This window comes from Drosophila subobscura, chromosome A, assembly GCF_008121235.1.
Source record: "Drosophila subobscura isolate 14011-0131.10 chromosome A, UCBerk_Dsub_1.0, whole genome shotgun sequence".
Classification (NCBI taxonomy): domain Eukaryota; kingdom Metazoa; phylum Arthropoda; class Insecta; order Diptera; family Drosophilidae; genus Drosophila; species Drosophila subobscura.
The window spans coordinates 9,671,947-9,687,077 of NC_048530.1; the positions used below are offsets into that span (position 1 = coordinate 9,671,947).

The 15,131-nt window shown below is 47.6% G+C and overlaps 1 protein-coding gene across 1 annotated transcript; it reads left to right on the top strand.

Annotated features, from left to right (window-relative positions):
* Positions 1–3,726: 3,726 nt before the first annotated feature.
* Positions 3,727–8,009, top strand: LOC117896615 (pyruvate dehydrogenase phosphatase regulatory subunit, mitochondrial). The gene is made up of 6 exons (XM_034805052.1): positions 3,727–5,594; positions 5,664–5,961; positions 6,041–6,254; positions 6,322–6,475; positions 6,548–6,663; positions 6,743–8,009. The coding sequence occupies exons 1-6, from the start codon at positions 4,037–4,039 to the stop codon at positions 7,229–7,231; spliced, it is 2,829 nt and encodes a 942-aa protein (XP_034660943.1). The 5' UTR covers positions 3,727–4,036; the 3' UTR covers positions 7,232–8,009.
* Positions 8,010–15,131: the final 7,122 nt, after the last annotated feature.

Below are 15,131 nucleotides of genomic sequence, written 5' to 3' on the forward strand. Positions count from 1 at the left end.
GAAACAAGAAACAAAGGAAATGTAACACTACAGAACACATGAATCCCCCCTACACATATTACGACCTGTTATTTGCCCCCAATTGAATCGAAATCGAAATATTTGTGGATGTGAATGTGCCCAAAGATGATAAGTGATTGATGAATGATGAATGATGATTAATGAGGAAGATGAATGCGAAGAAGTTTACACTGTGCTATTAACGAAACGAAACCATTTAGTTAACTCATATTACAAGGTTATTGTACGACAGAAAATCGATGTATTGTATTGTATTGTATGTATATTTAACCTACGTCTACGACTACGACTACAAGTGTATTTAGAGAATTGAGCAAGTTTGATGAATGTGATAAGCGGTTACATGTTATTACACGAAACGAAACAAACAAAACCATGCAAGTGAAAAGCAAAAAGCAAAACCCTAGAAAATGTGAAAGAAAAGGATTCACCCAAGTTCCCTTTCAATTATTTCGGCCTTATCCAACACTAACAACACACTCCTTGAAAATGAAATCTTTCTTTCACTCACTCCACGTCCCTAGTCTTTATTCCCCACCACAGACGGAGTTTCTGTGTTTTCGTTGAGAAAATGTGTGTAGAGCGAAAATCGAGCATTGGAGGTGAAAAGATATGTGGAGGAAAAACGAATGCAAAGCTTTGTATGATATGTAATATAATGTGCCAATCCCAATGTTAACCAAAAACAAAACAAAAACTTTAAAAAACAAAAAAAAAAAACTTAAAAAACAAAAACTAAATGAAATGAACATCCTCCAACTGAAAATTGCAAACTAATTGATTTATTTGTACTTATACATTAGATAGAGGCCTAGCCTCTTAGTCGACACACGTGACATGTCCTCAAAATCCTGGCACACACCCAACACACACACACACACACACATACATTTACATATGTACAGTCCAGGCAGTTGGTTGGGAATTAGCTTTGTCGTCTGAGGACAAAGAGATGATTTAGTGTTCACATGGGTGTACACAGTACGTTTCGTATTTTAAAATTGTTCAGTGTGTTTTCTGATTTTAGAAAATGATAAGAAATTAAGTTCGATATCACTTGCACTTTGGCCTTTGGTGAATTATAGCGATTTATTATCGAACTAGATGCGGTCAAAAGCTGAACGGTATGAAACATGCAAGCGCAAAGTGGCGCTTTCTGTTGCTTTTTACGAGCAGATAGTTCGTTCCGACAGGTGCCGCCAGCTGGCATGGATGTAATAAATCCAAGATACATGTATAATCTACATACAATTAGACATAAAATCAACCGACTTTTTAAATTCGATTCGAAAAAAAACCGTTGCAAATGATCCATGTTAATATTCTTCTTTTCGAATTCTTCTTTCTTTTTGTTTTTTTCATGCTTAAAGCCACCCGGTACCGCCCTTGTGGCGTCCTCTGGTCTTTTGGGTTCTCACTTGTTGACCGAATATAATCTAGCATAGACTAAATAGGATAAATATGTATGTATGTATATTCACTTGGTCGTAAGAGCACCTACTAAGACGAGTATCGCTTTCGCTATCCAATCCAATTGGAAAATGCCTAAAAGAATGTCTTAAAATAAGGCCACGCTAGTTTCTGGGCTTCTCAGCTAATGTAGTATGCGATGAGGAGAGAAGGAGAGAGAGATAGTGGGGTGGGATCAACATTACGAATATTTTACACCGATTGCCAGACATGCAAATACAAAACACAATTACTATTCCATATTGAACCATTTGATGGCCCACCCATGTGAAATGGTAAGAGCGGAGAATGGAGCCCCCGCCCCCAACTATACCCAACCAACATAAACCCACTGTATAAATATTCTTGTGACTACAGAATGTTTGATCTATAGCTTATCGAGATCAGATCCGAAGATATCCGAGGATAGATGCTAGAAGGTAGTTGAGCAAAGAGAAAGAAGCTAGGAGCAAGGAGCAAAGAAATTATATTAACTTGTATGTATTAACAATGCTGCGTATGAACTTATGATTATATACTATGAACTATATATTACACTACTTATTATGATTATGTACCATTATTAGAGCTATTATGATTATGATTACCGATGAACAATCGAGCGAGCAATCGATAAATACTAGAAACCGATTCCTAACACCACTTACCGCCCGCACCTGCTCGTATATGTACGTGTTACTGGCAGTACGAGTACTGATTTCATTTGATTTTTGTATTCGCTTTGGTTTATCCTGTTTCTGTCTATTGTTTGCCAATTGACAAGTCTTCATTTTGGGCTTGATTTTGATCTAGGGGCCCGATGCGAAGCCAACACGAAGCTCCCTCTACCAGGGCAATTATTTTCGATTTACTTAGTTGTAAGCGCATTTGTCCCGACCCCACCCCCGAGCATTCACAGTGCACACACAGCAAATATAAAATTTAAGTTCTGTTTCATCATCACCGACTCGGCACGATGTAAACATACATTGTACATGGTTTAGCACACACTTTCCATTTGTTGTTGATAGGCAATGCAATTGCTCCCGAGCAAAACGATTACGAAAATGACAAATATCTGCGCCACGAAATGTTAGTATAGGAACTTGTTCGGCTGGAGCAAGAGACGAGACGAAACGAAAACAATCTGGCGGAAAATAAATACCAAAACTAATTAAAAACAATATAGATGTTAAAACACACACACACACACTCACTCACACACACACAGGCAATGCATTATATACATACATAAAACATACAAATATACAGTTACTACAATTAGATGAATTCTCGAATGCAACTTCATATTTTGTGTGCTATTTACGTTTGTTAATTTGGTTGTTAAACGAGCCAACTGCATACGCATGCCCGTTCCAATACAATTTAAACACAATTTAACCAAAGTTGTACAAAAAAACAAATATCCATAAAGTTGATGGGTGTTGGTGGTTAATAAATAAATCTTTAACTGAAAAGCAGTGCGTGGCTCATAGTTTTCCTAACAGGTTCGGATCCGTTTCGAATTCGCCGCCCGATTGGTTGTTGCTGATGGCGTGCTGTTACTTGGCGACTGAAAAATGAATTGCGGTTTCATAGCATCCAGATTTTGACACAGTGAAAAAACATGGAAACCAGTTACCTTCTACTGACTTCTGTTCGCCTGGTACTTTGTCTGAAAATTTTCCTGTTTTCGACCATTTCAGTGAAGCAATTTTAAAAGTTCACAGTGGCGTCCCTACACAGATCGGCCAATTCTCGAACTACGTTATTTTAGTTCCAGAAATGACCGTCTTCATCGCGTGGGCGCCACTGTGCAAAGAGGTAACTGTCAAAATTTGACAAAAATAACAGGAGAGATTTGTTTTGTGCTCTTCAGATCTATCATCTCTCCTGAACACCCGGATAACCCGACCAGGTGGCGCCACTATTGCTCCGCCCTTCTCCTAAAATCCTAGCCCTGCCACCCTGTTTCGAAGTGCTTCCTCTGGTAAATGCTTTAAATGTTTAAAGTTTATTTAAAGAAAAGTTTACCAGTCTTGTGGACAATTAAATCGACTATCTAGTAAAATTATTCGTTGAGCGCCATAAGTTCTATCTTTGTAGTAGTATTAAACAGAACATCAAAATCAAGCAATATGATTTTCATCGGTATTCTTACGGTATGTTTTCAAGATTTTTCGGTATATTTTATCGATAGTTCCGCGGTCTCAAAAACAGCTGCTTGCAAAACGTAAACAAAACCAGGGGTGATATTAGTAGTATTTTGTTAATTAATTTGCACACTTTTAGCAGCTGCTAGCGATACGCACCTGCCCCCAGCACTAGTGAAACCCTCCAGACAATCAACTGATCCCGTTCCATGCCCAGGAGCATAGCCCACCTCGTGTCCATCAATCCCTGTCCGAGTCCGAGTGCGTTGTGACATTTCGGGGTCGTGTGACACCTGCGCTCGTCGCGTGTATGTGTGTGTCTGCGCGTGGGTGCAGTGGGAAGTGCCCGGACCCGGACGCCGGACGAGTTGCTAGCGGGAGCGTGAGCGTGAGCGACAGCGAGAGCGAAAGTCATGTATAGGGTGCTGCTCGGTGGCCTGTGCCGCTCGATCCCAGCCGGAGGACATGTGTGGAGCCGCAGTGTCGTGTCCACGCGCACTCTGAGTGTTGCCACCGGGCACACGGATCCTGCCGATGAGCAGGTCTTACGAAAGCGCAAGTTCCAGCCCCAGCAGGCGCCCGATCTGAGCGAGCAGCTGGCTGGCCAACTGCCCGGACGGGCGCGTGTCGTCATCTGCGGCGGCGGCATTACGGGCGCCTCGGTGGCCTACCACCTGGGCCTGCAGGGTTGGGGCGCCGAGACGTTGCTCATCGAACAGGACCGCGTGGGCGGGGAGCTGCCGTGGAGCGCCTGCGGCCTGGCCGGGCGCTTCGAGCCGAGCTACACGGAGCTGAAGCTGGCCGAGTACTCGATCGATCTGATAAAGCGACTGACGGAGCGCGGCCTGCCCACTGGCTGGCGGCAGGTGGGCAGCCTCAACCTGGCCCGTAACTTCGACCGGATGACCTCGTTCAACCGCATGAAATCCCAGGCCGTGGCCTGGGGCATGAACTGTGAGATTCTCTCGCCCGAGCAGTGCCAGCAGCACTGCCCACTGCTCTCGCTGGACGGCATCGAGGGCGGTCTCTGGATACCCGAGGACGGCGTCTGTGATCCCCATCTGGTGTGCCACGCCTACATGGACGAGGCCCGTCGCCTGGGCGTACAGGTCGTTGAGCACTGCGCCATCAAGAAGATCCACAGCGAGCACGGCAAGGTGAAGCGGGTGGAGACCACGGCCGGTGATGTGGACTGCGAGTATTTCGTGAACTGCACCGGATTCTGGGCCCGCGAGGTGGGCACACTGTCCAAGCCGGTGGTGAAGGTGCCCCTGAAGGCGGTGGAGCACCACTATCTGCACACCCAGCCCATAGAGGGCCTCGACCCAAACACACCATTTGTGCGCGACTTTGACGGGAGGATCTTCTTCCGGGAGTGCGAGGGCCACATCCTGGCCGGCGGCTTTGAGCGCGAGGCGAAGATGGTGTACGAGGATGGGGTTATCCCACTGTCGCAGACGGCGCGCCAGTTTCCGCCGGACTGGGACCACTTCCACGAGCTGCTGGACGCCCTGCTGGTGCGCGTGCCCTCGTTCCGGCAGGCCAGCCTCGACAGGCTCACCAATTCGCTGCAGGTCTTCTCGCCCGACTGCAAGTGGATACTGGGCGAGGCGCCGGAGATCCAGAACTACTATGTGGCCGCCGGCAACAAGACCATGGGCGTGTCGGCGTCCGGCGGCATCGGCCGCGTCCTCACCGATCTCATCACCAAGGGCTCCACGTATCTCGACCTGCACATCCTCGACATCAGCCGCTTCCTGGGGCTGCACAACAATCGCAAGTTCCTGCGCGATCGCTGCAAGGAGGCGCCCGGCAAGCACTTCGAGATCAACTATCCCTTCGAGGAGTTCCAGACGGGGCGCAACCTGCGCATGTCGCCCATCTATCCGCAGCTGAAGGAAGCGGGCGCCGTCTTTGGCCAGTCAATGGGCTACGAGCGTGCCAACTACTTCGACCAGCAGGACAAGCAAGGTGGGTGCACAGTCAGTCACAGTCCTTTCTGTAATCTGTAATCTGTCATTTGTGTCCCTCCATCTGTAGATGAGTTTGGTCTGCCACGGTTCCGCATTGCCCAGACAAGGACATTTGGCAAGCCGCCGTGGTTCGACCACGTGGCATCCGAGTATCGAGCGTGCCGCGAACGTGTCGGCATTGCCGACTACAGCTCCTTCACCAAGTACGACTTCTGGTCGAAGGGCAACGAGGTCGTCGAGCTGCTCCAATATCTCTGCTCGAACGATGTGGACGTGGCCGTGGGCTCCATCATACACACGGGCATGCAGAATCACAACGGTGGCTACGAGAACGACTGCTCGCTGGCCAGGCTCTCGGAGCGACAGTGAGCAAAGGAGTTCCTCCTTCCCTTTGGCTTTGGCTCCCACTCGCTATAATCCCAAATGCATTTCGTCTCTCCTCAGCTACATGATGATTGCACCCACCATACAGCAGACGCGCTCCATGTGCTGGATACGCAAACACATGCCGGACCATCTGCGGGCCAAGGTGAATGTGGCGGATGTGACCTCCATGTACACGGCCATCTGCATCCTGGGCCCCTACTCGCGCATCCTGCTTTCCGAACTCACCGACACGGATCTCACGCCCAAGAACTTTCCCTTCTTCACCTACAAGGTGGGTATGCTGTGAGAGTGGTGCCTGCTGCTGCACTGGTGCTCATTCTTCCCTGAACCCTTTGCAGGAACTCGATGTGGGCCTGGCCGATGGCATCCGTGTCCTGAACATCACCCACACGGGCGAGCTGGGCTACGTCCTGTACATACCCAACGAGTATGCGCTGCACGTCTACTCGAGGCTGTATCAGGCCGGGCACAAGTTCAACATCCAGCATGCAGGTGAGTGCTCGGTCAAGCAATCTGTTCACCAATCTGTTAATCTGCAATCCGCTATCCAATGCATCCTTCCAGGCTACTATGCAACGCGTGCGCTGCGCATTGAAAAGTTCTACGCGTTCTGGGGCCAGGATTTGGATACCTTTACCACGCCACTGGAGTGCGGCCGCAGCTGGCGTGTCAAGTTCAATGTGAGAATGGCGCGCAGGATGCACAGGAGTGCAGAGTACTTTCTATTTATACTCGTGGCATTCCTTTTCTCCCTGGCAGAAACCCATCGACTTTATAGGACGCAATGCGCTGCTGAAGCAGCGGGAGGAGGGCGTCACGCGAATGTATGTCCAGCTGCTGCTCAACGATCACGACCACGAGGTGGACATGTGGTGCTGGGGCGGCGAGCCCATCTACCGCGACGGCGTCTACGTGGGCATGACCACCACCACCGGCTACGGCTACACGTTCGAGAAGCAGGTCTGCCTCGGCTTTGTGCGCAACTTCGATGACCAGGGCCGCGAGCTGGCCGTGACCAATGACTATATACTCTCCGGCCACTATGAGGTGGAGGTGGCCGGTGTCCGTTTCGAGGCCAAGGTGAATCTGCACTCGCCCAATCTGCCCACCAAGTTCCCAGATCGCGAGCGCGAGGCCTACCATGCGACGCGCGACAAGCCCGATCAGGCGGATCTCTTGTCCTTTAGCTTCAATCCAATGACAACGGTGACAAGGGGCGGCGGCGGCGGTACCGGCGTGGGCCATTGAGAAGAAAGTCCAGGACAAAGAGCCAAAACCAGAGCGCCATAAGCCCTGGCATCCCCCCGCTCGTGCGTTCGTTTCTTCGTTTCTAGATTAACTCGAGAGTCTCAAAAGCCAAGCGATATTATTTTGATGTAGTGAATTCCACCAGCGAATGATACGAAGAGAGACGGAGTGTCGGAGTGTCGGAGTGGGAGACAACAAATAACATTTGTTTGCTCAATCATCGAACCCTCCCACCTGCCTTCCCCCCCCACATACTCTGCTGATCCGATATGATCTGATCTGATGTGGACTTTGTTTTCTTTTTCTGTGTGAAAGTGCGTCAATTAATCCAGATACAACACCCCAAATGATGTACGCTATAGCTATACCATAGATATACACACGATTGTGTGCGTGTGTGCGTGTGTATATTGGATGATCTTCCGGTGATTTTGAATTGTTGCACATTGTTAAGTCTGGCACAAAGGAAACGTTTTGTTTTTGCTCAAAGCTTGCCTCCATCCATCAGCTTTGCTTTGCAATTGTTAGCGATGGCATTTGGGCAAATTTAGCCAAAAATGCCTCTAGTAAAAAAACAAAACAAAATGAAAAAGAAAGAAAACAATAAAACAGAGGGAACGGGGATACGTCTAGGGGTCGATCTGAGCGAAAGCTTTTCTTTAAGACATACAATATACATATTTATAATCAGATTTTTACTAACACAACGTTCTACAGTTTCTATTTTTCACATTGGTGTGCATTGATGCTGGTGTACATTAATGTATGTATACATATTAAATATATTATTATTATTATTACATCTTCTTTTATACATGTACATGTACATACATATGTTCTATGTATGTCGTACGTATGGACCTGTGTCAATAAATTTACAGTTTACTTAAATGTGCGTGCGATGGTAAATCGGATTGCACGTCTTGCGGCAGTGCCCCTCGGTCGGCAGTGCCTTTGGCCTGTGGATTAGATCAGTCAGTACATATCAGCCTTCTAACGAACAAATGCTCATTTGTGGGACTCAGTTTCCTCTTCTGGGGCGAATATTACTGTACGGGTGGTTTAACTCCTTCAATCAATCTCCTATCGAGTTCGTGATTTCTATGCCAGGTACCAAAAGAGAGACATGGAGAGGGAGACAGATAGCAGAGCAACTGATTACCTGTTGGTAAAGTGGTTAAATAGATTAGGACTTTAAATAGTTTTCAACTTAAGCCTGTAGGTGTTCCGCTGGAACTGCCAGTGATCGTTAGAATCTTTGAGTCACATCAGAAGTGAATGGATGTACAAATACCTGATCTATTTGATGTACTACTAGTGTCAAAATCGATGCCTCAACAAAGTATATGCAATGCAAAAGGACGGAAAGGGGAAAGGAATTAATAAATCATAGCCAAAATGGTTGATCGGGAGTAAATTCTGGAGGAATTCCTTTAAGATGGCAGCAATCTTCTGCAGCGAAAACATTTGTGCCGCAGAAACAATCATTGAGGTGAACATACATACATACATACCACATATGTATGTACATAAATACATGCTACATATGTATATAAATATATGTATGCATGTACATATGTATATTTGTATATGGGTCCGCAGAAATGGCGCCACTGACAGCGATTTGTCGCCGCTTTTCCACAGAGCGACCACAAATTGAAATTGACCCTAGACTCGGACGCGGACTCGGAGGCGGACTCCGCCTTGGACTGGGACCCAGTCTGAGAGCAAGAGACCAATACCCCACTCAGGGTGAGTGAAGCGGAATCTGTATTTGAATCAGAGCCTGGACATACGAGTATGTATGCAAATTTGCTGATTGCTCTCTCTAGATGCAGCAACGGGCTGCCGCCGCCTGTCCGGGGTCCGTTTAAAAACAAACCAAACAACAGCAAAAAACCACAAGATGAGGCCAAGACGGTAGGAGCAACCACACAATAAATGGGCATAAATTACAAGACATGATGCAGGAGGGAAGGGGGAGTACAGAGGACAGAGGAGAAGAGAGGAACCGCTGCCGTTGCCGCCAGTTCAAAATTGATCATTTCTCTTTGGGATGTCCCTGTCTGTGGCTGCTGGCTGTTGGCTAGTGCACTGGCTGCAGCATTGGCCATGGCAATGGCTACGGCTACGGCCATGGCTATGACTTGGGGTCTGTCCCTGGCGCCGGAGTGCGGCGTTGCCACTTGAATTTTTGATTTAACAAATGCTCATTTGTAAAACGGCAACGAGAACAGGGAGCTCCACACAGCGCAGCTCAGCTCAGTTCAGCTCCACAAAAATTCAAATGTGCAGCGATGGCAACAAATCAAGCCAAGCAAAGACTTAGTGAAGAGCCAACAGGAGGAGGAGCAGCAGCAGCAGCAGCAGCAGCAGGATGGTGGCAGGCGGGTGGCCATGGGGCGCAAGACAGCAGCTGGGGCCAGGCCGGCCGAGCAGATCAGAGCCGAAACTTTTGCACAACTGGCAACAATAATAATGTCACGTTTATCGTGTGCAGCTAATTACTAACAAAAAGATAGTTTGTAATCCTACACAGCAGACCGGAGAGCAGGGCCGGCTGGCGCAACACAGAAGACCAGGCCAAGAGCCAGCCGAGCGTGGCCGAAAGTGCCCCCAGGATAAACCAACAGCAACAGCAGCAGCAGCAGCAGCCACAGCATCAGAAGTCCCATGAGATGGAAAGGGTTGAGGGGCAGAAACAACACCGACGTCGTCGTCGACGTCGCCGATGATGACGACCACCAGTAGCCAGAAGTTGGCTCTTGGAAAAGTTTGTGGACCAAGCGGAAGGAAAGCACAAGCCAAGGCTCTCAGGCAGCAAAGCACAGCATCGAAACTTGGCCAAAACATGTGCACAAATCTTTGGCCAGAGAGTTTTTGGGCATTAGCACACGCCTGAATTTCTTAGCCAAACATACACAAGCGGACAGACCAGGGGAGGGAGGGAGGTGAGGGGAGAGTGAGAGAGATGGGAGCAACAGCAGGATATGGACATCAAACACCAGACCCTACTTAGAGAGTGCTAAACATTTGATCATGCCATACATTCATCATAAGTACTGCAGTGCTCGTTTGGATGTCCCTCGAGGATGTCTTCGCGGAGTGGAGAATATACTTCAAGGTACATTCTGCTAGAATTATTACTTGTTTTTACACAGTCTTGTTTTTATTCAAGTTATTTTAATGCAGTCCTGAAAAAGGATTAATTGCATTTATCATGGCATTTGCCTCAGCTTCCGAGGCATTTTGGCTCTTTCAATAATGTGGCTCGATGAAATTCGATCGAGCTGGAATAAGGGTCTAAAACCACATGGTACATGTGCACATATCTATTTAATATTTGATTTTAAAACTGTATTCATAATTCCAAACTTTCAAAACAATTATTTCCTGGCGTCATATAAAAACTTGTTAATTTGCAACTAGGGATTAGGGATTAGTAGATCTCATTGTTCCGAATTAAAAACACCAAAAAACTTAGGTCTCAAAATTGTACGATGCCATAGAATACAACTTCAATGCCAAAGATATCAGAAATCTTGTTGGAAACTTCAACATTACTTCAACCTCCACTATACCTGCAGATATGGCCATTGTGTCGAAGCCATAAGAACTCTCCATCAAAATTCAGATGCTACAATGCACTCAATAAAACACAATCCAATCATCTTTTCGATGCGATGCGATGCATTTATCAATTATTCTGAATATCGTCGCTGTAAATGCCAAATGTGTAGCATTTTTGGATGATTTCAAATTAACATTTTGCGTTTAAATTGTGAATTCTAGGGAAGGGAGGAGAGAGGGATCTAGTTGAATTATTTCATCCTGCTTTTGGGGATTTCGACAGGAGAATTATCCAGGAGGACTCGCTGAGTATCCACAGTATCTGGCCTTATCCATATCTTAAACTGTCTTCTCTTCATTGCTCCACAAAGTCAATATTTGATATGCCGCTGGTCAGGGGAAGCTTGAGGATGGGATGGATATGGCGCTGGCACTGGCCACCCCCCGTTCCGAATGTTTGCACAAAATTAACAAATGCCTGGGCAGGGGCAGGGGCAGGGGCAGGATTTGAGGATTTGTTTCGATGGTATAATGATTTCAAATCTCCGGCCAGAAGTAATGCGCCTCATTAGAGGTTAAGCTCCTTCTGGCCTCGAATGGACTTGGGCCGAGGGCCTTGGGGCTGTGCCACCACATCCACATCCACATCCACATCCTCATCCTTCACCCGCTGGGATTTGCCGGAGCTTTGTTTGCCTAATTTTCCACGTTGATTTTCTAGCCGCAAAACAAATGAAACGCCCGCTGCATATTAAGCATCTAATTTAATTTGCAGAGATATCGAAGAGGGGGAAACGAACCAACCCGAAGCGAGTCCAGCAAAAAGCGCTGAAGGATGGGCCATGCCACCCCTGGACTGGACCACAATGTAGCCAGAGAGAGGGAGAGAGAGAGAGAGAGTTTTTGGGGGGGGGAGATGGGTTGTCTGGGAGTTTGCCTAAATGCTTCATAATGAAAATCTGTGATATCTTGTGGTTCGGTTCGGCTTTGATTTCAACTCTCGCCTTAGCTTTGGTTTTTTTTTCCTTTGGCTTTTTTGTTTGTTCTCGTGCCCGACCGTATGCTTCCTCTCAAGTGGCTGATTGTCTGTCAATAGTCGGGTGGAGGACGGGGATGGGATGGCGACAAGTTTTAGCCAGTTCGGTCTGTGGGGGATTACAACTTTCGAGTGCCGGGCACGTTCCACGCTCCAAGAAGTTATTAGTGACCTTAAGCCTAAGCCTTTGATTGCCAGATTCAGAGTGAGAGACCGAGAGATTGTCTGTCTCCCTTCCCGCAAAACACAAGCCGAAAGCCAAACTGTAACCCAAACCAAAACCAAACCCAAATCAAGACTAATTTGTTTATGAGATTCTTATGCGCACTTTCAGCAAATTGCATTTGAATACTCTCGTGCGTCAGATCGGTTCGGATTGGATCGGGAGTGGTTCGGTTCGGTTCGGTTTGGTTTGGTTCGCTTGGGTTCGATGTTGGAGTTGGGGTTGTGGTTGGGGCTGGGGTGTGTTTGTGGGTGTGGGTGTCAAAGTCAAGCCATTCTGAATGGGAACATTTTAATACGCGGTTACACAACGCACAGAGCCTTGTGCCACAGATGCCACAGTGGTGCAAGATACAGCAGGAATTTTGGTTGTATTTTCAAAATTTGTAAGAAACCAAAATGGTTATACACGAAGTCAAATTTTAGCAAAAATAGAACAAAAGCCAATGATTTGATACAGACTTTAGTTACCGAAAATGGAAGCTGCTTATGTGGATTGTGTTGCTACTTTTATAATTGTGGTTTCGAGTGACCTTTAGGGATATTTTGTAGGCCTAGACTTTCCTTTACATTTTGAGAATATCTGCAGGTACTCTCCGCACATCTGCGGAAGGTTGTACTTTCAATCACAATCATGTCTGTGGCAAGCTCTAAGTGCTTTGCAGAGGACTCGCCACCTGTCGCCAAGGGTACCATTCGCCAATGAGCATGAATATGCATCCATGGAACACTCGCTGCTGGGACACTGTGTCTGCAGACAGTCGACGTCACCGGGGCAGTGTCTGCGGCACGCGCTCCGCTTTCCGCGCCTTTGCATGCGACGAGTTTGTCACTGTGATTTATGTGCGAGAGAGGGTTGCATCCACGCGGCGGGTGGGGGCTGTGCCACTGCCTGTGGGTTGGGTTGGGTTGCGTTGGGCTTGATGAGGCAAGAACAGTGGCAGGCAAAAAGGCAGCCCGTCAGCCAGTTGCAGGCGTCAGCAGGATGCTGCCAGCCGCCGATTTTGCTGCTGTCGTAAGAGGTTTCTCTCTCTCTCTCTTTCTCTCTCTCTGTGGTCTGATGGGTGGGGAAGGGGTTGATGGGTGGCAGGAGATGACAGTGTCATTGGCAGCGACTGCGTCACTTTTGCGCACTGCCAAGTGCAGCCACCAGAACCGAATCCAATATCCAAATCAGATCCAGAATCCCCTCAACCCAGCATCCCAGCATCGCTTTCCGGCCAACCCCCGAATCTCAGCGGCTAGGGGCAGGGGCAGGGGCACGGGGCACGGGACACAGGGCGCATCCCAAATCCACGCCCAACAGTTACAATTGAAAATTTTATTACACTTTTATGGCTTTGGGAAATTAAATTGCTGTCAACGCAGAGCAAATTAAGCAGCGCAGGGATTTGCATAGCATAGTCAAGAGGTGTGACCTGTCCTTGGTCCTTCCCTTGCTCCTTCTCCTGCTGCTGCTGCTGCTGCTGCTGCTGCTGTTGATATCATTATTATTGTGAGGACACGGCCACTGGCACTGGATTAGAATATCTCCCGCTGTTTCTGCGGTCTTTAAACCTTTGCCAAAACATTTGATGGCCATCACTGGATTGATCCAATAAAGTTGTAGAAGCGGCAACCACACCCACCACACCCTCAGGCAATAGATGCAATTCTCGAACAGATCCTAGAGTTGTGTATTTCCTCTGCAAACTCGATGAAAGCTACTCAGGAACCATTGTGACTATTGCTGGGTGATGTCTGATGCATCTGACAAGGCGAACAACAGTGCAACGAATCCTACGAGTACTACTGTGAACTATGGAACTACTATGGAAGAGATATAGGAGACAGTCCAAGCAACTCTTTGAGCAGGAATTGGGGTCGATGGATTGCACAGTGGATGCTGGGTATTCGCTTTGGAAGTGCACTAAATCAGACAGGCTCCCATCCGGTGTCCTATCGGCGATATTGCCAGAAACGAGGAACAGCATAAGGAACGGCAGAGCAGCATGGAGAGACCTCTGACAGTCTACTGACACCTCTACACGGTCCTTGCCTATTATAGCCAGGGTTGAGGAGACTGTTGGGGTCATCAAGTCTCTAGCAAAGAGGAAGGCTCCTGGCATTGACAGGGTATGCAATGCCACGCTGAAAGCATTGCCTCTTGGGGCAATACTTTTACATGGCGTTAATCGTTAACGCTATGTTCAGGGTGCAGCTCGCTTCCCAATGCGGTGGAAAATTGCTGCAATCTTGATGATCTACAAGCCACAAGGAAAATCTGAAGAAGAGCCGGAGTCCTATAGGCCCACAAGTCTTCTGTCTTTCTTATCCAAGGTTTGGTAGAGGCTTATGGCAAATCGCCACGGCCAGAAAGTGTGGGCCACGGATGCAGCAATTGCGGTGGCTTATAAACAGAAGAATCAGCAGCATATGTCCACTGCCTGGCTGGGGAATCGCTGATAAAACAAGCCATAAATCGAGCATTGAGACAGGTGACAAGCTGCCCGTGGCATGTGCGAGGCTCCACCCTACACCCGGTGCACACAGTGGTATGTGGCGCAGCAAATTGGAGGACATTCAAGCAGGTACAGGGACAGGCTGATAAGACACCGCAGTCTGCTCGCAAGGCGTTTATTACCTGCACGGCCTCTGAGACGCTTAAAGAGATTGGGCTGTGCCAAGACTTTTAACACTAGCTAAACACTAGGTAAATTTGTGCATTGATAGTCCCTGCTGCTTGGTCCATAATGTAATGTCTTAATTGGGTTGTTAAGGTACTTGTTTGAAAGTGCAACTGTGATCGAATACTGAGCATTCGTTCCTCAAACTTATTCAGCAGCATAAAAGTTCATTGGATTCTTTGGCAAAGTCTCTTACCCAGCTACACATGTTTACATACGAAGATACATAGATAAATGTGTGTCCGTTAAAACATAGCCGCCTCACCTGCGGTTGCAATTTCCTTGGTCCGATGTCAAGGAGCGCCTAAGAACCGAAGGAAATCTTCGATTTCACTGCGTGGCTGGGGGCCAGAAATGTAAAGTTTGCCACAAGCCAAAGCCAATTTGCAATTTGATCTTATCCGGA

Excerpts from the sequence above, each read along its gene's own strand:
- LOC117896615 (XM_034805052.1), top strand. The coding sequence starts at position 4,037 with ATGTATAGGGTGCTGCTCGGTGGCCTGTGCCGCTCGATCCCAGCCGGA. Across the intron at positions 5,962-6,040 it reads GCCAGGCTCTCGGAGCGACA|CTACATGATGATTGCACCCA; the intron begins GTGAGCAAAGGA and ends GTCTCTCCTCAG. Across the intron at positions 6,476-6,547 it reads GTTCAACATCCAGCATGCAG|GCTACTATGCAACGCGTGCG; the intron begins GTGAGTGCTCGG and ends GCATCCTTCCAG.